General features: G+C 50.9%; 2 protein-coding genes across 3 annotated transcripts in view; one reads left to right on the top strand and one right to left on the bottom strand.

Moving 5' to 3' along the window:
• DNAH9 (dynein axonemal heavy chain 9) overlaps positions 1–27,157 on the top strand; it is a 188,690-nt gene that overhangs the window by 23,088 nt on the left and 138,445 nt on the right. For both annotated transcript variants that reach the window (XM_051797453.1, XM_051797454.1), the window contains 16 exons: positions 477–607; positions 1,927–2,053; positions 5,097–5,249; positions 6,188–6,313; positions 6,945–7,184; positions 8,390–8,550; positions 10,486–10,642; positions 11,776–11,880; positions 14,407–14,564; positions 14,871–15,009; positions 16,342–16,629; positions 17,355–17,565; positions 19,782–19,909; positions 20,956–21,064; positions 21,718–21,865; positions 23,814–23,988. In XM_051797453.1, coding sequence (XP_051653413.1) covers positions 477–607; positions 1,927–2,053; positions 5,097–5,249; positions 6,188–6,313; positions 6,945–7,184; positions 8,390–8,550; positions 10,486–10,642; positions 11,776–11,880; positions 14,407–14,564; positions 14,871–15,009; positions 16,342–16,629; positions 17,355–17,565; positions 19,782–19,909; positions 20,956–21,064; positions 21,718–21,865; positions 23,814–23,988 — 2,556 coding nt within the window. The remainder of the gene's footprint in view (positions 1–476; positions 608–1,926; positions 2,054–5,096; positions 5,250–6,187; positions 6,314–6,944; positions 7,185–8,389; positions 8,551–10,485; positions 10,643–11,775; positions 11,881–14,406; positions 14,565–14,870; positions 15,010–16,341; positions 16,630–17,354; positions 17,566–19,781; positions 19,910–20,955; positions 21,065–21,717; positions 21,866–23,813; positions 23,989–27,157) is intronic.
• The window catches only part of SHISA6 (shisa family member 6), a 448,298-nt gene continuing 426,420 nt past the window's right edge, over positions 5,280–27,157 (bottom strand). Inside the window, exon 7 of the transcript XR_007906238.1 lies at positions 5,280–5,290. The gene's annotated coding sequence lies outside the window, so the exon portion shown is untranslated. The remainder of the gene's footprint in view (positions 5,291–27,157) is intronic.

Below are 27,157 nucleotides of genomic sequence, written 5' to 3'. Positions count from 1 at the left end.
AGGGCTCTGCTCTTCCAGCCACCACACCCACATCAGGATGGGCGGTGTGGCATAAGGGGACAGCAGAACACCCATGAGATTGGTGGCCTTTCCCCCATATGGGAGCATCTCCCCTGCTGTGATCAGGGAAAATGGATAATTTATCTGGAATGGGAGATGAAGAGTCAGGAGGAGCTATTCAAAGGGGAATTCAATCCTGTGGGAATGAGTGGTCCTAGGGATTGGCTTCTGCACAGATCACTTTATCCACAGCTCCTGTGGGATACAATGACAAGGCAAAGGCCTGATTGGGAACTTGTTCCAGGCACATGGGTGGGAGAGCCCTTGGGGAGTGGAGGAGGGGTCCCCTCTGCACTGGCCAGAAGGCTCTCTGCAGAGGAGCTTTCCCCTCATCCCAAAGCCACACTCAGAGGATGGGATCCCTCAGCACACAATTTGTGTGTCACTGTGACTGTGTCCTTTGTGTCCCTTTTTAGGACTCCAAGTGCTTTGAAGGGATTGATGTGGATTTTAAAGAACTGGCCTATGAAGTTCAGAAAACCCCAAATGTAGTTGAGGCCACCAATAAACCAGGTCTGTCCCAGCAGCTGGAGGACATTCAGAGGAGGTAGGTAGAAGGTCAGTCCCAGGATTTTGTTAGAGGGAATCAGCTCTAAGAAGCTGGTTGATATTGTGCTCCAAGGCTGTTTGTGAGGCTGTGCATTATCTGCATTCACAAATCTCAGCCTTTCCGACCTTTCTCAAGTCTTTTTACTTGTGACCCATCACTCTGAAACCCCTGAGTGGAGTTTGGCTTTGTGTAGGGGCAAATTCTCATCCTGACTATTGATTTGCACACGTTAAGGGCCATCCAGGTGGTTTGAACAGCTCATGGCCTCACTGCCACCCAAACACAGTGTCTGAAATAGCTTTATAGGGGTGTGAGAAGAGGATCTAGTTTGGATACTGGGAAGAAATCCTGCCTCTGAGGGTGGGGAAGCCCTGGCACAGGTTACCCAGAGAAGCTGTGGCTGTCCCATCCCTGCAAGTGTCCAAGGCCAGGCTGGATGGGGCTTGGAGCAACCTGGGCTAGTGGAAGGTGTCCCTGCCCATGGCAGGGGGGTGGGACTGGATGGATTTTGAGGTCCCTTCCAACCCAAACCATTCCATGGTTCCATGATATCTGCAGCAGAGCTGAGTCCATGTTCTTTAATTTACAAAATTATCCCTGTGTGTGACACAAGGTGTAACAGCTCCCTGGGAAAGACCTGAGTGTCCTGAGATGGAGACACTGCTCACTTAACATATGAATGCACCTGAAACACACTTCAAAGTTCCCGTGGAGCTGTTCTGGCAGTAACAGCTCTCCATTTCAAATAAAGATTGGATTTTATTTTCAATCGGATAAGGCCAATGTTCCTCACAGAGAATGTTATTTAGGAACTTTGTAAGCTCAGCAGCAGTTTAGCATGTGAACACTGCAAGATTCATTTTGCAGATCGGAGGAAACTGGTTTCCTTTCATGCTTTGCAAACACAAAAAGCTGAGTTGGTTGGAATCAGACTTTAAAATGTGGCTCATTAGAATAAAAGCCGTTCTGGAAATGTTCATCCCCGTGTGAAACCACCTGTGGCAGTTTAGAGCTTGTCTAAAACAGTAGGTCAGACTGCAAATCTTTCCAACCTCTTCTTCCACCTCTGTTTCTGCTTTTTTATGAGGCTACCCTGGCTCTTGGGTGTTTGACCCCGGAGTAGAGAGTGAGCTGTGAGTTACTTTGTGCTGTGTTGATCTGTTCAGGAATGCTGGAGGGCAGCTGCAGGCTCAGCTTGTGCCTTGGATTTCCCCATGGTGGGGAGAAGCTGCTTGATAACCCAAAGGGCAGCACGAAGCATGGAAAGATCTTTAGCCCCCTGTCCTGGGCTCTGTTCATCTGCTTTGTCTCCACAGGTTGTCTCTGTGTGAGAAGGCTTTGGCTGAATATCTGGACATGAAGAGGTTGGCCTTTCCCAGATTTTACTTCATTTCTTCCACAGATTTATTGGATATTCTTTCCAACGGCACTAACCCACACATGGTAAGCCTTGGAGTGCATCAGCTTTGCATTTTGCAGCTGTCAAGAGTGTCACAGTGGAAAATGCAGTCTTGAGACTCTGCAGTGTCCTTTCTAGAGGACTTTTTCTCCCACCCTCATGTGGATTAACAACTCTTTCACAGCTCATCTTCATCTGTCATTCTGGACAGGCAGCACGTACCCTGGGTGTTTTCTGATCTAACTCTGGTGCTGCTTGTGGAAGGTTCTGGGAGCTCTGCACTGAGTAGAGCTGTGGTTTTGGTGCCATAAAAACTGGGGGTTTGTTTCTACTGGGACACAGCGAGGTGGGAGGAAACCACCTTGAAAGTCTCATCCAAAACTTGAATCTCAACCTGGGATGCCACTAAACAGCATCTGCTGTTGGAAGAGCCACAGACTGGTCATTCCAATGTGGAAGTGCTGATCACTGGTGGCTTGGAAAGGTCCCTTTCTTAGGGCAGAAAAGGCATTTGCTAGTAACTGCTTCTTCCTTCCCCCTTGCGAAGGGCTTTGGGGTGTCCTGATCGTAGGGGCAGGGAAGCACAGCACCTGGAGGGGGTGAAGCACGTGCTGGTCAGACAGTGGCCATGGCTCAGGGCCAGGCTGTGTGTCTGACCCTCTGCACCACTGACTGAGCAGGCTCCTCTGCTCCAGGCTGGGTTCCTGGGATGGTGCCTGAATGCCGGGTGGGGGGAATCACTCCAGACACACCATTCCAGCTGCTGTCTCGGCAGGATTGCTGGGGAGGAACTGGTAGGAACCTTCCTGTTGTAGGAAATGGCTTCCTGCTGTTCCCAAGGGTCAGGCACCTCTATCCCCCATGGGCAGAGCTCAGAGGATTCAGTCCTGTGGGTGCTTTTCCATATGGAGCATGGCAGTATTGGGGTTGGTTATTGGTGCTGCTGGAGCTGTGCCAGGAATCCTCAGCTGCTTCTCTTGGCAATGCTGTGCCCTGACTTGCCTGGTTTGGGAGGCATCATTGGTGTGTAAACCCAATCAACATGTTCACAGCAAATGGAGACTGTTTGATAAGGAATCAATTCCTTATTCCACCTTTCAGTAGTGAGTAATCTCTCCTTCTTTAAGCTTTTCCTCATTTTCTGTGTTCATATGAGCACGTGAATGGGGCAGGTTTAAAAATGCTGTTGTTGCCACTAAACTTTAACTTTGCTTGGATCTGTTTTCTGCTGCTGGGTGATTTAAGCCCACAGAGTGTCATAAATACACAGCTGATTGATACTTTAAATGGAGAGAAAGAAAACACAGGAAGCAGAGGAAAACTGCTGTGCTGAAGTGCTCTGTGGAGTAAGAAGAAATTCCTGGTGCTTTCTGTTATTCAAAACTATTTGCAGTAAAATCAAAGCAAATGTCAAGTGGGATCATACCTGGATACACTCTCAGCCTTTCCACTGTAGTTTTAAAGCCTGATAATTCCTAAAGGAGGATTAAATACACAATGATATTTATCTGCTTGAACTGGATATTGAGCTGGGGCAGAGTCAGGGGTATTCCAGGCTCCAGTGGCAGGAATGCTCCGAGTGCTGGAGCACAGCCAAAGCCCTGAGACTGGCCAGGGGCTAGCAGTGGACACTGGGAATTGCTGAGCAGAAACTTCCAGATGTAGGAAAAGGTTTCTATGGTTTATGTGAGATTTGAAAGCAGATGTGCTTATCTGGGAGGAGGCTGAGTGCCTGTGGCTTCTTGATCCACTCTGCATCTTCCAGGATTGGGCCCTGCTTGATCACAGGTAAGAAGATTGATGAGCTGTGTCCACCTCATGAGGAAGGTTGGAATCCTCTGGGGCTCAGTGAGTGAGAATTGAACAAACAAGTCACAGAATCATAAAACAACCTGAGCTGGAAGGGACCCACAAGAATCATCGAGTCCAATTCCTGGCCCTGCACAGGGCACTCCAACAATCCCACCCTGTCCCTGAGAGTGTTGTCCAAACCCTCCTGGAGCTCTGGCAGCCTTGGGGCTGTGCCCACTGCCCTGGGGAGCCTGGGCAGTGCCCAACCAGCCTCTGGGGGAAGAACCTTTGCCTGAGATCCAACCTGAGCCTGCCCTGACACAGCTCCAGGCCATTCCCTGGCTGCTGTCCCTGGTCCCCCCAGAGCAGAGCTCAGTCCCTGCCCCTCCTCTGCTCCTACCCAGGAAGGTGGAACTGCAATGAGGTCTCCCCTCAGTCTCCTCTTCTCCAGCTGAACACACCAAGTGTCCTCAGTGTCCTCACACGCCTTCAAATCAAGGCCCTTCACCTGGCTGGGACAGCTCTGGGACCTACCCTTCCCATGGGAACACCAGTCCTGGAGAAGCCTGCCTTTGCTGCAGTGGTGTGTAACACACAGGGATTCAGCTGGGTGTGATGTCCTGCTCTAGAAGAAGCACCAGTGACCTGCTCTGCTGGTGTTGGGAGCCTCAGCAGCACTTCTGGTGTCTCCCCCTTGGCTTTGCAAACTCATCCAGGTGTGAACAGGACAGGACTGAATCATTCTGTTCCTTCTGGAAAAGTGCTTTTGGTCAGGGTGGGGGTTTTGTGTGGGATGTTGAGCTGTTTATCCTATGCCTTAGGCAGAAATAGAAATCTGGTTTCTCCGTGAAGGAAAATCCAGGGCTTTTCTTCAGTGCAAAATTGATTTCTAGGAGGGAAAAAGCAGAAAGATTCTTAATGAAGAAAACTCCACAGTGTGCTGAGAACAGGTTGAGGTGGAGCAATGGATGGAGATCTCTCTGCACTACATGAAGGGAAATTGGGACTAGAGAATTATGTGATGTTTGAATGGTTTCTGAGCTTTTCTCCTGTGGGGGAAGTTTCAGGATTTGTTAAGACATGTCTATCTAAATGAGGTAGAAATAGATGGAGGTACTGAGAGAGACAGCAAGAGGCTTGTACTGCAGCATAATGGCAATGAGTGAGGAGATGTGGTGCTGCCAAGTGCTGTTCCAAGTCCTTGCTTTGTGAACGTGGCTGTCTCTGTCACATGCAGGGTGACCTCAGTTCTGCTTGTCCTGTCTCTGTGACTTTATTTATACAATTATTTTGCAGGTGCAACGTCATCTTTCCAAACTTTTTGACAGCTTGGCCAAGGTGAAATTCCAAGTGGACTCTGAGCAAAAGGCAATGAAGGTTGGCCTGGGAATGTACAGTAGAGAGGAGGAATATGTCCCCTTCAGTGAACCCTGTGACTGCAGTGGGCAGGTGAGAATGAGGGCCTTGTGTGTTCAAACTCTCTGTGGAATCTGCTTTTCTGCCCCTTGAGTGGCATCAATGGCCAAGACACTGTAGAGCTTCACTGCTCTTCCATTATGAATGAGAAAATCTGGAAGAGGTGCTGTGTAACTTTAATCCCTCCTTACACCACAGCTCTAGGCCCACTCTGGATGGATCCTCACTAAGTGGGGCAGAGGTGGCCCAGCCAACAGTGCAAAGGAGGGGTTTTCTATTCTAATTATTTTAAGATGTTTTGAGAGTTACTCTTACCCTCTCAGTTGGAAAAGGGAAGCATATTGAAAATAGATTAAGCTATTCCATAGTGCCTCTGCATGGCTACCTTTGGAAAGAGAAGGGTTTTTTTCCCGTTTTCCAGATCTTTCTTCTTTCATAGCATGAGTTGAAGTGCAAAATTTAAGAATCAAACTACTGCTCAGCTTTTCTGTCCCTGTAGTTGCACTTTTCTCCATGGACTATTATAAGAAGCTAAAGTATGTAATACCAGCTCTGAGCTCCCTGGTGATGGAGCTTGGCATTTAAACTGTCCTCTCAGCGAGGGCTTTGCCTGTGAAATACTAAATTCAACAGGAATTGTGTTCCCAGGCTCTCTCTTGCTGCTGGCAGATTGTGCTCAGTCCCACGAGTGACTCTGTCGTGGCCCGGAGCTGGAACATGCTGAACTAAATTGCTCCTCAGTGGAGTTCATTTTGGTTCCTCCTAAAGCTGGAGTTCCACAAAACCTGCCGTGTTCCCTCAGTGTCTGGAAAGAGATGCTGATCCTGCAGGAGCAGAACTGGCTGAGTCCTGCAGTCCAAAGGAGGACAGAGGCGTGTTGGACTGCAGAGCTGAGCTGCTGCTCCCATTCCCTGGGCCACTCATGACCCAGGAGGAGCAAACCTGTTCCCGAGGTTTCGTGTCTCCTGCAGGTCGAGGTGTGGCTCAATCACCTGCTGGACACCATGAGGGCCACGGTGAGGGACGAGATGACGGCGGCTGTCACGGCCTACGAGGAGAAGCCGAGGGAGCAATGGCTCTTTGACTACCCTGCCCAGGTACCTGCCAGCGCTCCTGGGAAAGGTGGGGTGTGGCTTCCCCTTCCATCCTGCCCTTCCCTGCTTTCAGTCGTGGCCTCTGGCTATGGCTGGGGATGTTTCTGGCCTCTGCTGTGCTGTCCAGGAAGGAGGAAGGGCGAGTTCTCCTTTCTCCTGGCAATCCCTTGATGGATTCCCAGGCTGAGCTCTGTGCTCTGATTGGAGCTCCAAGCAGGATGCAGTCCCAGGACTTGGGCAGTGGCTGCTGCATCCTGGGGGTCATGGGAAGCCTGTACACCCGGAGAGGTGAGAGGTGCCACAGAAGAACAAAGGATGAAGCCTGATGAGAGGAAAGAGCCCCTTGGATGCCCCTCTGGCAGCCTCGTGATCTCCAGCTCAGCCTCCCATGTTGTCAGACATGGGATAGGGACTCACTTCCTGAGGAGCAGCTGCTAAATGTGTCTGCCCCTGACAGGGTGTTAAATGGATGTCATGGGGCAGGTTCCCCCTGTCCTGTGTGCTGTGACACTGTGGGACAAAATACTTAATCTTATGTCATAGATGCTTCATCCTTGATCTCCCTGTGGATCAGAGACTCAAATGTGAGGAAGCTCTGGTGTTTCCCTGATACTGAGGCAGACTGTTTTTCCAGGTGGCTCTCTCCTGCACCCAGATCTGGTGGACAACCGAGGTGGGGATTGCCTTTGCCAGGATGAAGGAAGGCTACGAGAAGGCCATGAAGGAGTACCACAAGAAGCAGGTGGCCCAGCTGAACAGCCTGGTGACCATGCTGCTGGGGCAGCTCTCCAAGGGCGACAGGCAGAAGATCATGACCATCTGCACCATCGACGTGCACGCTCGGGATGTGGTGGCAAAGATGATTGCACAGAAGGTTGGTGTTCACAGCTCAGGCTGGTCCCGTGCTGGGCATTGGAGTGGGGATTATGGAGGGGTAGAGCAGGTACAGACAGATCACTGCCTGACTCAGTGGGAGGCACATGGCTCTTCTTTTTATAGTTCCCTTGCTCTGGTGTGGGGCCAGAGGGACCCCTATGGGGCTCCCTTGTCTGTCACTGCTTTCCCCCCCCACTGCCCTGGCATCACAGAATCATGGAATCATTTGGCTTGGAAAGGACCTTAAACCTCTTCTCATTCCATCCCCTGCCATGGGCAGGAACACCTTCCACAAGCCCAGGTTGCTCCAAGCCCTGTTTAACCTTGCCTTGGACACTTCCAGGGATGGGGCAGCCACAGATTCTCTGGGCAACCTGTGCCAGGGCCTCCCCACCCTCACAGGGAAGAACTTCTTCCCAATATCCCTAACCCTGCCCTCTGTCAATGTGAAGCCATTCTTCCTTGTCCTGTCACTCTGTTTAACGTGACATGCCCTGTCCAAAATCTCTCTCCATCTCTCCTTGGAACCCCTTCGGGCACAAAAAGGCCCCAGTTAGGTCACCCGGGAGCCTTCTCTTCTCCAGGCTGAACAGTCCCAACTCTCTCAACCTTTTCTCATAGCAGAGGTGCTCCATCCATCTAATCCCAATGTCCCTGACACTGTTTCATGTCCAGCTCTGCAGGTGGGTGGGAAGGTGCCCTGGATGTGCTGGGTTGTGGTTGTACCCTCCTTTGTGTCCTCCCAGAGGCAGCTTCAAGGCACAGCTGGCCTTGATGGTGCCTTGGCCCAGTTTGGGATGCAGGTGTCTGTCTGTCCACCTGCAGGGCTGCTGCGGGTCGTGCAGAGTGCTGGCCATGGCTCCTTGTCCCCTGTCCCCTGGAGCTATCTGAGGCCCCTTCCCTGGCTAAGCAGCCTCTCCCCCCTTTGCTCACCCTGCATTGATGAAGCCTCTTCATGCCATGCTGCTTCTTAAATCTCCTCTCCAGGACTCCTGGTGCTGCTCTTTCTCTTGGACATTCACTTTTTCCTCTCCCATGGACGTGCTTGCTAATTTGGTCCTGCCCTCTGCTGAAGGGAAGTGGGGAGGTGACATTGCTCACCCCCCCTGCCTTTGCAGTGACCAGTCCATCCCCAGTGACAGCTCCATTGCAGTCCCTGAGCTGTGTGTGGCCCCCCTGATGGTGCCTGTGGGCTCGTTGCAGGTGGACAATGCCCAGGCATTCGTGTGGCTGTCGCAGCTCCGGCACCGCTGGTCAGATGAGGAGCAGCACTGCTTTGCCAACATCTGTGATGCCCAGTTCCTGTACTCCTATGAGTACCTTGGCAACACCCCTCGGCTCGTGATCACCCCCCTGACCGACAGGTGAGTCCCTGGGAAACACCAGCACAGCCACGTGGCTGGAGGAAGAGCTACCAGCTAAAGAGGGGTTTATTTTGGACACCCACACCCCTCTGGTTCTTTGTCTGTGTCCCTGCAATCCTGTGGCAGAGCTCCAACTCTCACCTGTTGTTACAGAATCGCAGAATCAACCAGATTCTGGAAAAGACTTCTGAGATGGAGTCCAACCCATGATCCAACCCCACCTTGTCACCCAGACCATGGCACTGATGCCACATCCAGGCTCTGCTCAAACCCCTCCAGGGACGGGGACTGCACCCCCTCCCTGGGCAGCCCATTCCAAGGGCTGATCCCTCTCTCTGGGAAGAACTTCCCAATGTCCAACCTAAACCTCTCCTGGTGCAGCTCAAGGCTGTGCCCTCTTGTCCTACTGCTGGTTCCTGGCAGCAGAGCCCGACCCCCCCGGCTCCCCCCTCCTGTCAGGGAGTTGCAGAGAGTGAGAAGGTCTCCCCTGAGCCTCCTCCTCTCCAGGCTGAGCCCCCCCAGCTCCCTCAGCTGCTCCTCACAGCACTTGTGCTCCAGACCCTTCCCCAGCCTTGTTGCCCTTCTCTGGACACCTGGTTTGGGATTTTATGGTGTTGCCCCCTGGGGTGTCTGTGCCTCAGATCCCAGGGTGGGATTAGACTCCCAGATGCTCACTGTGGGTGTCTGCCTGGGCAAGGTGTCCACACCCTGCAGGATTGGTGAAGTCCAGAAGCTTTCATCTTATCCTGAGGAGACATTTGCCACTTGGTTCACCTGTCTCAGTGGGGATACCTGGGATGATGTGACATGGTCTGAGTTGTCCCACCTGGATTTCAGCTGCCAGTCTGGATGTGTGCAAGTCTCCTGTGGATCCCTTGTCATATCTTTCCACTCTCTGTGATGTTTCAGGAGCCATGAGCATCTCAGGTGGCTCTAGACCCCACGTTAGTCAGCTAACCCAAGCCCCCGTGCACTCTCAGGTTTTGTTGGCCATGGTGACCATAGTTCTGTGGCTTGTACAGGGGGTGCAGACACCCACATGTGGGCACCTCTCTGGGGTCCATCATCAGCCCAATAGAGTAGCTTTGGGACCTGATGCAGCCTTGGGTGGGAACATCTGTAGGCCATCAGAGCAGGCATTTAACCATAGTGGGGAGTGGGGTCCTTTGGGCTGAAGAGCACTGGGCAGCAAGAGAAAGGTCTTTCAGGAAAGCTAATCTTTCCTTATACTATCTGGGACATACCCAATGTCAATGAATGGTGTGAGGGTCCAAAGAAAGCACAGCCTGGAGGTGAAGAGGTTGGGCAGACCCCAGTGGAAGATGAGTATTTCTTGGATTTAAGGAACAGTTGAGGGAACTAGGATTGTCTAGCCTGAAGGAAAGGAGACTCAGGAGGGACCTTTTCACTCTCTACAATTCCCTGAAAAAAAGTTGTAATGAGGTGGGGGTCAGGCTTTTCTCCCTCGTAACAAGGATGAAAGGAAATGGCCTCAAGTTGCGTTGTGGGAGTTGTAGATTGGATTTTAGGAAAAAAATTCCTCACTGAAAGGGCTGTCAAGCATTGGAACAGGTGGAATCACCATCCCCGGAAGGGTTTCAAAAAACACATGGATGTGGCACTTGAGGACATGGTTTAGTGCTGCACAGAGTGGTGATGATGGGTTGATGGTTGCACTTGGCGACCTTAGAGGGCTTTTCCAACCTTGACCATTCCATGATTCTGTGGGGAAATCACAGCAGGGCAGAGGTGGTTGTTAATGCCTAAGAGGACTTTCAGCTTGTACATGGGCCCTGCTCGTGCAGAGCTTTCCCAAGAAGGGCTCAGGGCTCTCCGGAGCTCATTGCCCAAGTGCCATGTCCCTGCAGCCCAACAGTGACCTGTGGGACCCAGTCTCAGTCTCTTTCCCTTTTCCTTCCTCCCTCACCCTGGAAGGTGTTACATCACCCTGACCCAGGCCCTGCACCTGACCATGAGCGGAGCCCCCGCGGGCCCTGCGGGCACCGGCAAGACGGAGACAACGAAGGATTTGGGCCGAGCCCTGGGCATGATGGTGTACGTGTTCAACTGCTCCGAGCAGATGGACCACCAGGTACTGCTGCCCTGGGCCACAGGGCTGTGGCACAGAGTCACAGAGTCTGCTGAGCTGGAAGGGACCCACAAGGATCATCGAGTCCAACCCTCAGCCCTGCACAGGCCCATCCCCAAGAGTCACCCCCTGTGCCCCAGAGGATCAGCCAAACCCTCCTGGAGCTCTGGCAGCCTTGGGGCTGTGCCCACTGCCCTGGAGAGCCTGGGCAGTGCCCAACCAGCCTCTGGGGGAAGAACCTTTGGCTGAGATCCAACCTGAGCCTGCCCTGACACAGCTCCAGCCATTCCCTGGCTGCTGTCCCTGGTCCCCCCAGAGCAGAGCTCAGTCCCTGCCCCTCCTCTGCCCCTGCCCAGGAAGGTGGAACTGCAGTGAGGTCTCCCCTCAGGCTCCTCCAGGCTGAATATGTGGGGCTGGAGGTGCTCAGGGCTTGATGAAACCTGAAGGATGAGGGTAATCCAGCTGAGTTTGCTTAGATTGATTCTCTCCTCAGATCCCTGCTATGTTCCTTTCTGCTAAACACTTTTTTCTCCTCCTCCCTTTTCTCTTCTAAGACTTACACAAGATTCTTCAGGAGGTAGAGACTCAAGCTGAGCTCCCTTCCCTTCCTTTCTGGAGGTAGAGTCCATGTGAAATGCTTTGAAAATTTTGACCTGTTCAGTTGAGACCATCCTGGCTATTTCCTCTCAGCACACTCCAGGCTGCCATTGGGGAAGGACCTCTCCTGGTTTTCCCAGGATCCTCTCCTGGGATAGGGCCAAAGTGTGCTGGGTTTGTGGGGCTGAGCCCTGTGCTCTACCACAGTGCAGTGGGTTTGTGGCTTTGAATCGTATTTTATCCAGCTCAGGTCTCTCCTGAAGGGGGGCCATCAGTAACTCAGCCCACTGACCTTTAAATGGAACTGGAACACAGAGATGTCAGAGAGGGCAATTAGAAAATCAAGAGGCAAACTGTGCAGAGCTATAAATATTGTAATTGAGTTGTGCCTGCTGCTCCCATGCACTTTCCTAAATACCCACAATAGGCTGTAAATTGCTATAAATAAACAGGCTGGGAAATAAAATCCATTTTTTACTGGAGTTGATTCCACTTGTGATTTTACTCTTGTAATTTTATTTTATTTTTTTTCTTTTCAGTCTTGTGGGAATATTTACAAAGGCCTTGCCCAGACAGGAGCTTGGGGCTGTTTTGATGAATTTAACAGGATCTCAGTTGAGGTGCTTTCGGTGGTTGCTGTCCAGGTAAGTGAGGCAGAGCTGTGCTGCAGCCTTTGGCATGAGGCTAAATATGGCAAGTGCCTGTTGCCAGTCTCAGTTTGTGAGGGCAGCTGAGGGATATATCCCAAGATTAATCACATGAATGTCACAGCATGGACAAAATGCAGCAGTGATGTGCTGCAAGCAGTTTTGCCATTTCTTTTCTTCCTCCAGTCACAGCATTTGTGTGGAGGCAATTCTTTACAGCTTTTTCCCCCAGATCAGCACCCACCATGTCTCTACCTGCTCCTCCTGAGCATGACACTCATGACATTGATGTGCTGGGGGATAATCTCAGTGTATCACTGCAGGGAGGAGATCTGCCCTGACTCATGGCTGCTGCAAATGCCACCTGGGGAACCATTTCTGTGAAGGGGAGGATGGTGTTTGGGGCAGATCCATGGGCTGCTGGACTTCTGGGGGTTACTTATTGCCTCCAGTCAGGCACAGGCTGTGGGTCATGTTCAGCAAACAGGAATACACTCAAGAGTCATTTTCATAGTGCTTACTTGTCCCCAGGGTGTGGAACTCCCTTCTTTCCTTCCTTTCTTCCTTCCTTCCTTCCTTCCTTTCTTCCATTCCTTCCTCCCCTTCCTCCCCTTCCTTTCCTTCCTTCCTTCTTTCTTTTCCTTCCCTTCCTACCCTTCTTTCCATTCCTTCCCTTCCTTCCATTCCCTTCCTTCCCTTCCCCTCACTGGCCCATTGGGAAATCTGGGAATGTTTTACAGAGGGGAAAGAACTATGGGAGGAGACTCCCCTGTCCAGGAAATGAGGAGGGGGCACCAAGGAAAGCCCCATGGGTGTGAGTCGCTCCTGGCAGGAGCTGAAATCTGGGCAGCCCAGGTATGACCATGGGGCAGCAGGATGAGAGCAGGCCCTGCTGCAACTTCTGGCTCATGTTTTGAAGGAGAGCTGGATCTGGGATTTGTCCAGATCCCGAATCTCATGGGAATCTGCTGAAAATGCCAGGTAAATCAGCTGCCAGAGGAGTTGTAGTGGCAACTGCATTGTCCAGACTCAGACAGCTCCCACATGGGCAGAACTGAAGGTTTTGAGTCTTGGGGGACTTCAGTGCTGAAAATTGAGGTGTGAAGAATCCAAGTTCTTCTGGACCCAAGTGTTGGCTGAGTGCAGGTTTTGGGTTATGAATTTTTCCTAGACCCCCTCTCACTGAAGAGAGAAAGATCTAGAACCCAGAAGTTTCTAAACTTCTGTGTTTTGGTCAAAGAAGTTGTTTTGAACCCCTCCATGAACTCCATACTCCTCTCATCTCTTTCTCTCATCATTGTAGCCCACATGATGTCCCAAAGAAGTCCCCGGCGGGTACATGAGTTTGTGTGTCATTCCCTCTCCATTTCCCTTCCATCAGGTTCTAGTTTGAAGTTGTCATTGAAAAACGTCTTTGAGGATCTTAAAATAAAAAGGGAAGCTGAACAAAAGAAGCCCAGATATGACTCAACTGCTAATGATGCCCTGGCTCCTGGCTGGAGCTGTGTCGGAGGCACAGCTGTCATTCCATCATTCCTCTCCTGCCTGCTCTTAGGAGGGTAACCATGGAGATGGTTAATTGGCTGTCTTAGTCATGCAGCTTAATGTCCATGTGGGGCCTTACAGAGAGACCCCATTAATTGCTTAACTGTAAGATGGCAAACAGCAGTGAGGTGAGAGCAGTGAACAGAGGGAGTCCTCCCTCGCTCAAGTGCTGTTTGCAAGGTGATCTGGCTGTGATTGACTCTCCTGCTGGAAGGTGGGGAATGAAGTGATCTGGCTGTGATGGACTTGCTCTCATTGGAGTGGAAGGTGAGGAATGAGACGGTCTGGCTGTAGTGAATTTACTCCCTTGGAAAGTGGGGAGTGAGAAGAACAAAGCTGCCATCAGGCAAATAGAGCAGACCAGCCAATATTAGTGAGCGAAGGTGTCACGGGAGGTCTTCCAGCTTCTGCCTTGTGGGTTTGGTTTTAAATTAGGCATCTGATGTCCCAAAGCCGTTAAAAGCAACATCAAGTGATCTGTTTGCAATTGAGCTAAGGCCAAGTTTTGTGGGAAATGCAGCTCCTTTTCTGGGCCTGCTCAAGGAACAGAGCAGGCACAGGAGGGTTTGGGCTGTCACGAGGAGCAGTGTGGGGAGGGGTGAAGGTGGGTGAGGGAATCAGGGACTGTGTTGTGTGAGACTCTTGGGGTGACATTTGGAGTTGGCTGTGCTGTGGGTGCCTGCACAGCCCTGCATCTCCTCCTCTGCTCTGGCCTCCTGCTACACTGGGAAGTTGGAAGAGCTGGTTTAGCCTTTGGGGGTGTTTTTGCTGTGAGATGTGCTGATGGAGATGATGGTGATGGGAGACTGATATTGCCACACAAATTTGCTCTAAACAGTGTATAAAGCTTTATTTGGTCAGTAAACAACCAAACCAGAGCAGTGATAATCCCCAGTTGTCATGGGCCAACGGGAGGGACAACAGTCTGGGGGGGTTTCATAACTGAACAGCAGCACTAAGCACTGCCTTGGTTCCCAGGTGAAGAGTGTGCAGGATGCCATACGGGAGAAGAAGAAATCCTTCAATTTTCTTGGAGAAGACATTAACTTGGTCCCCTCAGTAGGCATTTTCATCACCATGAACCCTGGTTATGCAGGACGAACTGAACTACCTGAGAATTTGAAAGCTCTATTCAGGTGAGTCGAGATCAAGTTTGTTACCTGTGTTATAAGAGTGGCAGAAATTGTCCTTTGGAACATCCAGGTTTGGCTTTGTTTTCTTGGGACATTCACTTGCATTGGGGATTTACAGATAGTTTCAGCCTTGTGCACCAAGCCTGGCTCTGGGAACACACGGGGAGGGCAAAGGAGCTCTGTGCCTGGGAAAGGCAGTGTGTGACCTGCCTCCCTGGAGAAGACCTGGAAGATAAAGCTCCAGACCCACTGCCCTTAAGATGTGTTATCAGTACTTGCTCTGCAGTCTCTTATTGCCTGTCTCCCCAGGCCCTGTGCCATGGTTGTGCCAGACTTTGAGCTGATCTGTGAGATTATGTTGGTGGCCGAGGGGTTCATCGAGGCCCGGGTGTTGGCCAGGAAATTCATCACTCTCTACCAACTCTGCAAAGAGCTCCTGTCCAAGCAGGTGAGCTCACTGCTGTGCCTGGGCCTATGCATTCCCAGAATCAGGAATGTGACACTCTGCCACACACCTCCATGACTGAAGCTTCACAGCTTTGATTTACTGACTGCATTGGTGGCAGCTGCTGGAAGAAGGGAAGGTTTGTGGTCATCAGATCTTCAAGCTGCTTTCTTGGAGGATCTGCAGGGAGAAAAGCACTTGACCAACTACATTAGTGGGAGAGATTTCTCAAAGGGTCCAAATGGTACCATGGTTGGGGTGATATTCAGTGCTTTCCAGACTCTTGGCTCCTATTTTCCTGCCACAAGGGGTTTATGGTGACTATCCCTCTCTGAGTCCAACCTAACACTTCCCTGTCATGTCAGGTGTTGATAACAGGGTCATTTGCAGTGCAAAACTCTAATTAATCAGATTTTTCCTTGCACAGATCAAATCTGGGTCCAGTAATGAGTTGAATCAAGATTCCAGATGGAAAACCTGATCTTGGCTGTTGCAACATGAGCTTGGGTGGGGGATGCCTTGTCACAGAAACTTTGTGCTGTGCCCTGGAGGCCTTGATGGGAGCCATGGCCTCCTACACAAAGCTTTCAGCTGTCAGGCTGGGCTCTGCAGGTCTTAACAGAGCAGAAATAAAAAGGGTTGCTTGTTGGCTTGAGTTCCTCTCAGGCATCTTTGGGATTCCTTTTGAGCAGTGTCTGCTTGGTGGACTTTCCCCAAGACCAAATGTGCCTCGTAGCCTCATGATGGGGAGGATGGAGAACCTTGGGTGTCTGGGGCCTCAGAATGGACTAACAAGCCTTTCTGCTCAGTAGCTCCTGCAGATCCAGGGCTCTGGCTGGCCTTGCCTAAGCTGCATAAAGGCCAAGCAAACTGCTTTGTGATCTAGGGGGAAAAAATTACTTAGGTCTCTGGAATGCAAATCCTACTGCTGACTTAGTGCCAGCTCTGAGCCCACGGCATGGCATGAGCAACTGAATTATTTGACTCTTTAATACTGTCCCTGATGGGAAGCTCACCTGCTTAAATGGAGATCAGGTAACTCAGGCTGATGGAGGTCTCTGGCCACAACACAGATAACCCTGAGATGAGCTCAGTTGGTTAGAGCCTGGTGCAAATAATGCCAAGGTTGTGGGTTCAATCCCTGGAGGGGCAATTCACTGAAGAGTTGGACTTAAAGATCCTTGTGAGTGCCTTCCAACTCAGAATATTCTGTGACCGTGTGTTTGACTTGCAGTATTTCTGTAGCTGAGTGGTCTGGCAGCTGGGAGCTGCTGGTTCCTCACTTGCATGGTGCTCATAAACTCTTTTTAATTGATTTCTCCCTTCCCCCTGCAGGATCACTATGACTGGGGTCTCCGTGCCATCAAGTCCGTGCTGGTGGTCGCCGGGTCCCTCAAACGCGCCGACCCCGAGCGCCCTGAGGAGCAGGTTCTGATGCGCTCCCTGCGTGACTTCAACATCCCCAAGATCGTGACAGACGATATGCCCGTGTTCATGGGGCTCATTGGGGATCTGTTCCCTGCCCTGGCTGTGCCTCGGAAGCGTGACCTGGATTTCGAGGCGTTGGTGAGACAGGCTGTGCTGGAGCTGCGGCTGCAGCCTGAGGACAACTTTGTGCTCAAAGTGAGACCAAGTGATGTTCTCTGCCTACACCAGCATCAAATCAGTTGGGTTTTCTCAACTTTGCTTCTACAAAGAAGGCTCTGCACAGTCACAGAATCCCAGAGTGGTTTGGGTTGGAAGGGATCTTAAAGATCATCCAGTCCCACCCCCGTGCCATGAGCAGGGACACAGGTTGCTCCAGGCCCTGTCCCACCTGGCCTTGAACACTTCCAGGATTAGAGCAGCCACAATATTCCCCTTGCAGATAGACCCTGATGGAGGACAGAGTCAGCTATGCTGGGTCTAATGCAGTTGCAGCTGCCCCTAAAACCAGCACTGCCTCGTCCCTGAGTTGGCCAAGGAACTGACTTGTAGGCTCATGCACATGTGGAGAGCACCCTGGAGAGCAGAGGCTCCTCAGCTGATGGCTGTCAGATGGTATTTCCAGGAGGTTTGTCTGCCCACTGAGGATTTCACATATCATAGTTAGAGTGCCCAGAGCAAAACAAACTCAGTATCAAGTCCATTTATGTCTCTGGGTCACAGCTTTCTGAAGGAGAGGCCCAATGAGAGCTCATTTCATAGAATCACAGAAAGACCAAATAGTTTGGGTTGGAAGGGACCTTCAAGGATATCTCATTCTAACCCCCTGCCATGGGCAGGGACACCTTCCACTAGACCAGGTTTTGTAGATCTGAACTTCAGTTTGGCATCTTTGTCTAAGCTGTGGGAGTGTGTTTTCCCAGGTGGTGCAGCTGGAGGAGCTGCTGATGGTCCGACACTCCGTGTTCGTGGTGGGAAACGCGGGCACGGGCAAGTCCCAGGTGATGAGATCCCTGCACAGGACCCACCAGATAATGAAGAGACGTCCTGTGTGGACAGACCTCAACCCCAAGGCAGTCACCAACGATGAGCTTTTTGGCATCATTAACCCAGCAACAAGAGAGTGGAAAGATGGTAAATGTCTTTTCACGCTGAATCTGGGGATAAAAAGGATGTTTTTAATGGACCTTCTGAGTCCAGCAGGATGGCCAGTCCTCTGTACCCAGGTCTGACAGCCCAGAGGCCTGTGTGCTGCTCCAGCCATGTGAGGGGTTGCTGTTGAAAGGACATGTAGGGTGGTTTAGCTTTTTGGTTATCAAATGGGAATTTATCCTTTTGCCATAAGGATAATTATCCTGTCCATTAACACCAGCACTTCCCAGTTCCTAACTGGGGCAGGTTGGTTTTCAGGGCTGGGCTGGTGATGGAAGAGAGTTCCCTCCTACCCTATGGTGTGCACTGGGGCCCCCCAAAATGTGCCATCCCCACATTTCCACACCCAATAGCACGCTCACAGACCTTTGAGTGGTGTTTTTGCACTATCACTGTCTGATTTCTAGCACATGGCATTTGCCAGGCTGTTGATCCTGATTGCTCCTGAGGAGGACAAGTGGAGCATTTAAAACCTGCTGAAAGATTACAGAGCTCTGGAGTGAAAACGTTGGGTTGTGACTAATCTGGAAAGGCAGCTTTGATTCCATGTGTGGCTGGTTTGGGAGGTGGCGGGGGGAGAGGTGGGAGGATGTCACCATAAATCATCCTGGGCCAGAGCTGTGCCAGGAGATGAGCTGCCACCACCTCCCCAGGCCCTGCCACAGCCCCTCCTGCCCCCTGCTTTCCTCCAGTGCCAGGGTTAATTTCTTTTTAGTTGTTATTGGGGACCCTAAATCAAAGTGACAGAGGGAAGTGTGGGATACAGAGCCCTGCAGAAGGGCTGCATTGGGGAATGAGGGTCAGGGACTGTGGGCGTCACTGGAAAGCAGGAGGGACATGGGCAGGTGGGTACCCAGTGGTCTCAAGCCTCTAATGTTTCAAGAGAACTCACAGGACTCCTCCCTGAGGGCTCAAGGCACATACTGTCTGCATTAACCATTCCTGAAAATGTTGTTTCTTGATGTCAAAGACCAGCTAGGCCATTTTCACCACAGACTGACAAGAGGATGTGTTCCCTTATGAATCTACCCCTCCTTTTCCTCTTCCCTGGTTCATCCTGTCACTCGTTTCATTGCCAGCAGTTGGAGAGTCTGTACATGTTAGGTGGGAAAAGGTCCCACAAGGGAATCTTAAAAGTGCTTTTTGTAGAACCAAACTCTCCCGAGGCCACTCTGTGGTGTGGATGCACAAGGTTGGGAGAGGGGCACTTCCCTCCCCACTGCCATTGTGGTGTCCATGAGGGAAGCACTGATACTCTGAGACAGGAGCTGTTCTGACACTAACGGTGTTGGAGTGTTTGCCAAGTCATGTCCAACGTGAGGAATGGAGTCAAGGCAGAGCCAGGGAAGTGTTACTTTTTGACCTGCTCTCAGAATCAGGTACCTGTGTCTGATGAGCTGTTCTGCATTTGTTATACTCAAGCTTTGTCTCAGTCATGTAACACCACCGGCCATTCCTGACCTGGATCACAAGGGAATAGCTTGTCCTGGAGAAAAAAAAAGAGAGGGCTTGTCCCAGTTCACCATCAGAGAGGCTGTTTTTAGTATTTGCCTGCTGTTCCTTCATGCAGCCCAGCCTTTCCCCAGGTATTTCCTCCTGTGGAGGTCAGGGCTGGTTTTGTGGAGCTCTCATTTGCCCTGTAGTGCTGCTGCTCTATTCCCAGCTTCTTGCTCTTCTTAACATTCATTATTTACTCCCCTTGAGACACTGTATCCTCTCTGTCTCCTTGATTTCACTGACATTTTGTTCTGTCACTCAATGTCAGTCTGTGCTTGTTCTCCCCTCAATCTCACTAAAGCCATGACCCAGCGTTTAATGCATCTTGATTTCCTTGATACACTTCAAATCACAAAAAAGAAATAAATTATAAGAATTTCCAAGGCATATTCAGATGGTTTTCTCTGCATTGTGTAATTCATGCCTTCTTTTGTCTCTGAATATCTACTCTTCATTTTTCTTATCCCTTATGATTTGCAGTGGGAATGAAGCCTGTGTAGGTCTGCAGTCATTTTCAGTGATAATAACTGATAATGGCTTTTTTCTTCAAAGAAGATATCTTGATATAGTATTATTTATGTACAGATGTAAAGAGTTATGAAAGCTTAAGAGGAAGGCATAATTTTTAGTAACTTCTTAGAAAAACTTTTAAAGGAGGTGACAACTTCAGTGTTCATCAACATATTCTGTCACCTTCCCAGGACTGTTCTCATCAATCATGCGAGAGCTGGCCAACCTCACACATGATGGTCCCAAGTGGATGGTACTGGATGGAGATATTGATCCAATGTGGATTGAATCTCTTAATACTGTGATGGATGACAATAAGGTAATGGATACAAGGTAAAGCAGCAGGTATTCCTTGTCAGGTGTGATTCAGCCCAGGAGAAATGCAGGTGCTGAAATAACACCTCCTGGAATAATGCAATTGTGTTCCTTCAGGTAGACCAAACAATATTGCATAGAGGAAATGGTACATGAGGGAAATAGCTCAGAGTTTGTTTTCATTGGAATTTCCCTTTTCTGGAGAGTTGCTTGTGAGTAATAATGAATGTCCTGATCATGACTTCAGGCCCTTTAAAAATAGACTAGGGGCATAATTCTAGACCCCGAGGGAGTGCTGTGGATTCTGGGTTGAGGGAGAAGGGTCATTCTACTGCCTGTTAGAAATCATATCATAGACTCACAGAATGGTTTGAGTTGGAAGAAATCTTAAAGCTCATCTTGCTCCATCCCCCTGCCATGGGCAGGGACACCTTCCACCAGCCCAGGTTGCTCCAAGCCCCATCCAGCCTGGCCTTGGACACTTCCAGGGATGGGGCAGCCACAGCTTCTCTGGGCAACCTGTGCCAGGGCCTCACCACCCTCACAGGGAAGAATTTCCTCTTAATATCCAATGCAAACCTACTCTTTGAGTCTGAAACTGTTCCCTCTTGTTCTGTCACTCCAGATCCTTGTCTGAAGTCCCTCTCCAGCTCTCTTGGAGCCCCTTCTGAAAGGCCACAATTATGTCACCCCAGAGACTTCTCCAGGCTGAACAACCCCAATTCTCTTAGCCTTTCCCCATAGCAGAGGTGCTCCAGCCCTTGGAACATCTTGGTGCCTGCTCTGGACTCACTCCAACAGCTCCATGTCCTTCCTGTGCTGGGCCCCCAGGGCTGGAGGCAGCTCTGCAGGTGGGGTGTCATCAGAGCAGAGCAGAGGGGCAGAATCCCCTCCCTTGAAGTGCTGGTCACAGTGTTGGGATTGCAGCCCTTTGCCAAAGAGCTCCTCGGGAAGCTGGGCTGAGCAGCCAAGGGCTGAATGCTCTTCATGGCTGTTCCTGGGCGAGCTTCAGTCTGTCTGTCTGTCTGTCTGTCTGTGTGCCACATGCAGGTGCTGACCCTGGCCAGCAATGAGAGGATCCCTCTGAACCCAACGATGAGGTTGCTCTTTGAGATCAGCCACCTGCGCTCGGCCACCCCGGCCACCGTGTCCAGGGCGGGTGAGTCCCGGCGTGAGTCCCACCCTGGGATTCTGCACGGAGCAAGCAGAATCTAGTGCTGTTAGTCAGCCTTTTGTTGGCCAACTTGGTCCCTCCTGAAAGCTCCCAGCCTGGGAGCACAGCTGCCCTGGGTGTGCAGGGTCGCTTCCTGAAGCACATGGACAAACTGAGGATCCTGACCCTGGATCCACGTGGGGACCTGTCACCATGCTGGGAATGTACCCAGAGTGCTCTGACTGCTGATGTGTGACCATGGCTCCAGCACTGCTGAGACAGTGCTCCTGCACAGCTCTGATGGATGAGGAGAGGGCCAGTCTCTATCCCAAAATGCTCCTGATCGTTGGAGGGGTTCATGGGAGAAGGGAATGAAGGTGTCTCCTCATATCTGGGGCCCAGAGCAATAACCAGCCTCAGACAAGATCATGCTCAAAATTTGGGGCAGAGTCATGAAAAGTGTCCTGGTTTCCTGAGTTCCATCTCTTCACTCTTAATGTTTCTACTCTGCAGTGGGGCAGGAGGAGGGAGCAGGTAATGGGGTACCAGGTGTGTCTGGCAGGGTTTTAGTTGTGTGAAAGTAGCTGAGAAATTCTGCTGGGAAATTGTGGTCTCTGCTGTGTCCTCACTGTATGTTCTCTCTTCCTCTGGGCCTGAAGGGATCCTGTACATCAACCCATCGGACCTGGGCTGGAATCCCCCGGTGAGCAGCTGGATTGACCGGCGAGAGATCGAGTCTGAGAGAGCCAACCTGACCATCCTGTTTGACAAGTACCTGCCAGTCTGCCTGGACACCCTCAGGACAAGGTACCACCTGGAGGCAGGGGCTCACTCACCACTTTCCAGACCAGCTGTGCTGGGGCTGTGCTCTGTGTAATGTGTGCCCAGTGTTCTCCTTGTCCCCAGAGCCCTGAGTGTCGTTGACTTCAGCTGAGAGGAACATCAGGGTGAGGGGGCAGCTGACACTCCTGCCCATCCTTGTCTGGGCACATCTGTTCGTCACTGGATAGTGACTTGATTCTGTGCTTGTATCGGTTCTGTATCTCTTGGAAAGTTAATCCAGGAGATCCTAAAGAGGAAGTCTTTCCAGTCTCCTGATGTGTCAGCCCAGACTTGAGTTAACTCCACAAGTTATTTTTCAGCAGAGCAGATTTAGACCACTGCTGAAGGGAAGTTTTCCATGTGCAGTGTGGAAGATGGAGAGAGCAGATCCTCTTTTATCCTCTCCCCACTTCTTTTCTTGCCACATGTCTTTTCCTGCCCCTTGGGGATGAGAAGGAAGCTGGTGTTTGTAGAAGAGGGTGGATTGCTCTCCAGGCAGTCTTCTCTTGAATTTCTTTCCTGATGCATTTGAACACAATCAAGTCAGTCTGTGTGAGCATCCAGCTGGGCATGTTTCCTGGCTGGACACCAGACTGATGAACATGAAGATCTTGGATATTTGAAGGGGTCCTGGTGCTCCTTGGCTTGAGTTACCCTCAAAGTAGTGCCCACAGAGAAGTTGGGCAAGACCACAGTTCTTGCTTGTCATAATGGAACACAGCTCTCTGACCCACACAGTGGTGAGGACTGGCCAAAGGAGAGATCCAAAAACCTTGAGGGAGGGAGCTGGTGCTTGAAGGGGGCCTGTGAGAGAGAAGGGAACAAACCTTTTGGCGGGGCCTGTTGCAATAGGACAAGGAGTGATGGTTTTAAACTGAAAGAAAGGATATTTAGATTAGGTATTAGGAAGAAATTCTTGGCTGTGAGGGTAGTGAGGCCCTGGCACAGCTGGTCCAGAGAAGCTGTGGCTCATCCCTGGAAGTGTTCAAGGCCAGGGCGGACGGGGTTTGGAGCAACCTGGGCTAGTAGAAGGTGTCCCTGCCCATAGCAGAGGGGTGGACTGGATGACCTTTAAAAGGTCCTTTCCAACCCAGTCCAGTCTATGATTGTATGATTCTCCCATCTTCTGCTTGTTCCCCATAGCTGCATTTGCATTAAAAATATATATATGTAGAAAAAGAAGAAAAGTCAATGTACAACTCAGTTGTCAGCCCCAACGGGAAGGGGTCAGGAGGAACTGCTTTAGTGCAGGCAGTGCTCCTTGGGAGTGGGAGCTGGGAATCTTGCTAGGGAGCTGCTCTCTGGGTGCCCAAGCTGCTGTAGCCATTGGCAGCAAAGTCCATCTGACACTTCCCACCCTCTTTGCTGATCATTGTGTCAGCCCATGAAATCCTAGGATTAGCTGCAGCAGCCCTGAGCAGAGCATTTTGGTAGCTTGCTTAATTCAGAAATTGTAGAACCAACCTTTCAAATAGCTGTAATTACTTTATGGAGGACTTCAGTGCTGCTACAGTATTAGTTTGGAATTCTGTAAGTGTAGCTTAAACGAATGTAAAATGGCAAGATGAAAGGTTTGATTTTATTACTCCTCTATTTGACCGCTTTTCAACTCCTCGTGTTCCCAGGAAATCATTGCCTTCAGCAACTCTTCCATTTTACTTCTTTCAAGAGGATCAAAGTTTTAAAATGCTTGAAACTTCTGATTACTGTTATTATGTGTGTGTGCCAGTGCCAGAGGGCCCAGGGAAGGGATGGATGTTCTCCTTAGTGCTGTTCCGGGGAATGAGACAAGGAAAAGGGAATGAGACCCACACTGCTGACAATGAAAATACGGATGTTCTGACAAAGCATTCCTGCCTTGCCTTCTTGGGCTGAAGCAACCCTGGTGTTTCACCCAGTTGTATTCCCTATGCTCTCACTTTTCATCCCTTAGATTTAAGAAGATTATTCCCATTCCTGAGCAGAGCATGGTTCAGATGCTGTGTTACCTCCTGGAATGCCTCCTGACTGAGGAGAACACACCTTCTGACTGTCCCAAGGAGCTCTATGAGCTTTACTTTGTCTTTGCTGCTGTCTGGGCCTTTGGTGGATCCATGTTTCAGGACCAGGTAAGAAGGGAGGTGCCACATCAGCATCTTTCATACAGATCTCTTTTTTCTTTTTTTCTTTTTTTCCTACTTTCCTAGACCCAATGCTGTGTCAGTGATGGTGTTTGACCCAGAAACCTCAACTGAACAATCCCTTTTACTAAAGGCCTTGTTATCCAGGGGGTAACACCAAAGAATGTCTAGGGGCTCATGGGATGGAGGTGGGGGGATGTTTGCTTATGAAGAAACATTTCACTGGGGAGAAACATCCGGTTAATTTATAGCGGTGTGTGGATGTGCATAATGTGATCAAAATTAAGATGGACTGATCAGATGAATCCATCAGTGGAGCCTTATCCAACCACCTGACTGTGCAGGGAAATGTGCAGGTATAGCACAAACCTGTTTCTGACTGTTATTAGGTGGATGCTGAGAGTTGGGGGCTGCCCTCAGTTTCTGGTAGAATTACACAAGAAAGTCAGTGGGGCAGAGCAGAATGGGCTTTGTGCTCCCCCTGAAGTGGAACACCCTTGGCTGAGTGTGCTGGTGAGGCTGAGGTGGGTGGGTGGAGCTCTCAGGTTGACCTCCCGTCTGGGTGAGCAGCTATTGGGGGTCTCTGCAGTGAGGAGCTGGGCTTGGTTGGGGTGTTGGTGGATTATAAGGGTCCAGAAAGCTAAGATGATCCCCGATATGGGGGCAAAAACTAGAATACTTTATTGAACAAGCGAGTGCAATTTAAGGGTCTTGGGAGCTGGACATGTTAATGAGGAGGACGAGTTGTGTTAATTAGGGGATGGCTTTACATTAACTAGAGGATTACACAGGTTTCTGCTACAGTTACACAATTGCTTAATATTTTCCTTAACCAGGATTACATGAGGGGGAAGAAAACAAAGGGGTTTCAACACGGTTTGATAACTTCGTCTCAAAGTCCTTCCTTATCCTGCTGCAGGAGCCAGGTTAATCCACAGGATTGTACATCAACAGGTCTTGTGAGGAAGGTCAAGTCCTTCAGGTTAAGTGATTTCTCTCAGCTTCTGTTGCCCCAGGTTTACCACACAGATCCTAACAGTTCTTCTGCGGGTATCCAAATTTTGGACTGCAACAGTGGATGGATGCCCATAGCCCAGGAGGGCACAATCCAGAGATCAAGCTCCTCTTGGGCTGTGAGGATTAATCAGCCCGTGGTTCATTAGCGGCACCTCTGACATTCAAAGCACTCTCTTGGCCATGGGGCAGAGGGAGACAGGGCCCTCCTGTCCTTGCTGCTTCCCATAGCACATCCATCCCATGGATTGATTGCAGCTGTCAGCCCAGAATCCATCTGTCCTCATTAGAGGAGGTGGGCGTGATCTCTGACAGGGAGGTATCCCTGGGAGGCAGCACTGGATACTGCACGTTTCCAGCCCCCTCCCAGCTCCTGGTCCTTCAAATGTGGGAGAAGCACAAGCAATCCCAGCTGGGCTGAAACACAGCTGCCTTGTGGGAGCTGGAGCACGTGAACAACAGGGATCTTGAGAAAGATTTAGGCTTGCCTGGGGGAGGCAGGGTTGTTTTGCTGCCTCTGTCTCTGCCCTGATGCCTTGTAAGCAGGAGGGAAGTGGGCATCTCCTTTTGCCCATGTCCCATTCTGCCCTGTTTTCTGGCCACGTGGCCTCGACACAGCCGGGCTGTCTCTTGATTTCCAAGCAATTGGAAAAGCTGCTGCTGTTTTATAGCTCCCAGCTGTTAGCAGTGATAACAGACAAGAGGCAGTGGGCTGTGTACTTGCCTGTGCTTGCAGGATGCCTTCCCAACCTCCCTTGGCATTGCTGTTTCCACACTGATGGCTAGGAAGGCTGGAGATTTTTCACGTGATTGGTTCAGGGCAGGCAGGAGAAACCTGAAGTGCTTGTAGAGGGATCTGAGGGCACGTGTGGTATGTGAAGACCTAGATTTGGAGTCCCAGGCTTTCAGCAGGTGGCACAGGATCAGTGGCAGTGTCTGCAAAACTGCTGCTGGAGGCACGTTTGGCATCGGCTGGAGCTGCTCACTCTGGTCCTGCCTGGTCCCTGCTGGGGCCTGCTGTGTGGTCACATCTCCTGGTCAGAGGATAAAGCCTGTGGTCCTGCCTGTGGGTCTGCCCAGTGGCAGGACACTGCTGTCAAGGGCTCAGAGAGCCGAACCTGGTGTCTGGTAGGCTGCGTGTTGTCTGGAATATGTGGAGGTCTCTCCATGAACCTGACACCAGAGATGTTCCCCCTGCTGTTCTCAGGGGATGCTCAGGTGCTCACTGGGGTCCCAGTGTGTTTTGTCCATGTTCCTCAGTGCTAAACCAACAACATCTGCTGGACTCCTTTTGTTTGCTTCCAGCCAAGGAGCAGATATTTCAGGGAGGGATAAACATTGGTCAAGCTCAGCATGGTGCTCCCTCGGTACCATCACACCTCATGGCCATGGAATGACCTGTATGAGTCCAGCTTTCTTGGGTCTTGTGGAGGATTTAACCCTCCATTCCCTGTGTGCCAGCTGGGAAAAACTCAGCCTTAGTGTTGTCAGTGCAGGATGAGTTGAAAAGCCAACAAACCAAACCTGGAGAGCATGCCTGGTCCCTGACCAGCAGTACAAGCTGCTCTCTCCTCAGAGGGGCTTCCAGCTCCTGGGGTGAGTTCCCTGGAGCGGGGGCGGGTGGCACATGGACACAGCATTCTCACGCCGTGGCAGTCAGTCCCTGGCTGTGCTGGCTCCCCAGGAGCAAGGCCATGGCACAGCTGGGTGGGTGGCACAGTGTGCAGGCACAGCATCCCTCAGGAGGGTGCTGGGCTGGCAGGCTGGGCCGGGCGCTGCCGCTGTGCCGCTCTGTAAATGTCAGCAAGGAGAGCGCAGCACCACGGCCCAGAGAGGGGCAGCCTCCTGAAAAATGAGCCAATATAAAAGCTGTTTATTGCTCCCCACCGAGGGGGTCCTTCGTGCTGACCTTTTGCTGCTGAAATGTCAGGACAAACAGGCTGGAAGGCTTCCTGTTGCTCTGTTTGGGGGTGGGGAGAGGGGCCCTGGATAAAAACAGATGATAGATTTGCCATTTCCAGGCTCTGAAATTAACAGAAATCCATATGGGGTTTTTGTTAAGGAAGCAGTTTGAGCTTGACACTGTTCTGGCAGTAGAGCTGGGGCTGGAGCAGCTCCACGTAAGGGCTCAGGGAGGCAGGCA

The sequence above is a fragment of the Manacus candei genome, unplaced genomic scaffold (genome assembly GCF_025592945.1).
Source record: "Manacus candei isolate 608988 ecotype Guabito, Panama unplaced genomic scaffold, ASM2559294v1 h1tg000047l, whole genome shotgun sequence".
NCBI lineage: Eukaryota > Metazoa > Chordata > Aves > Passeriformes > Pipridae > Manacus > Manacus candei.
Note: the sequence above shows the minus strand (reverse complement) of the source record. Positions and strands in the feature narration are given on the sequence as shown.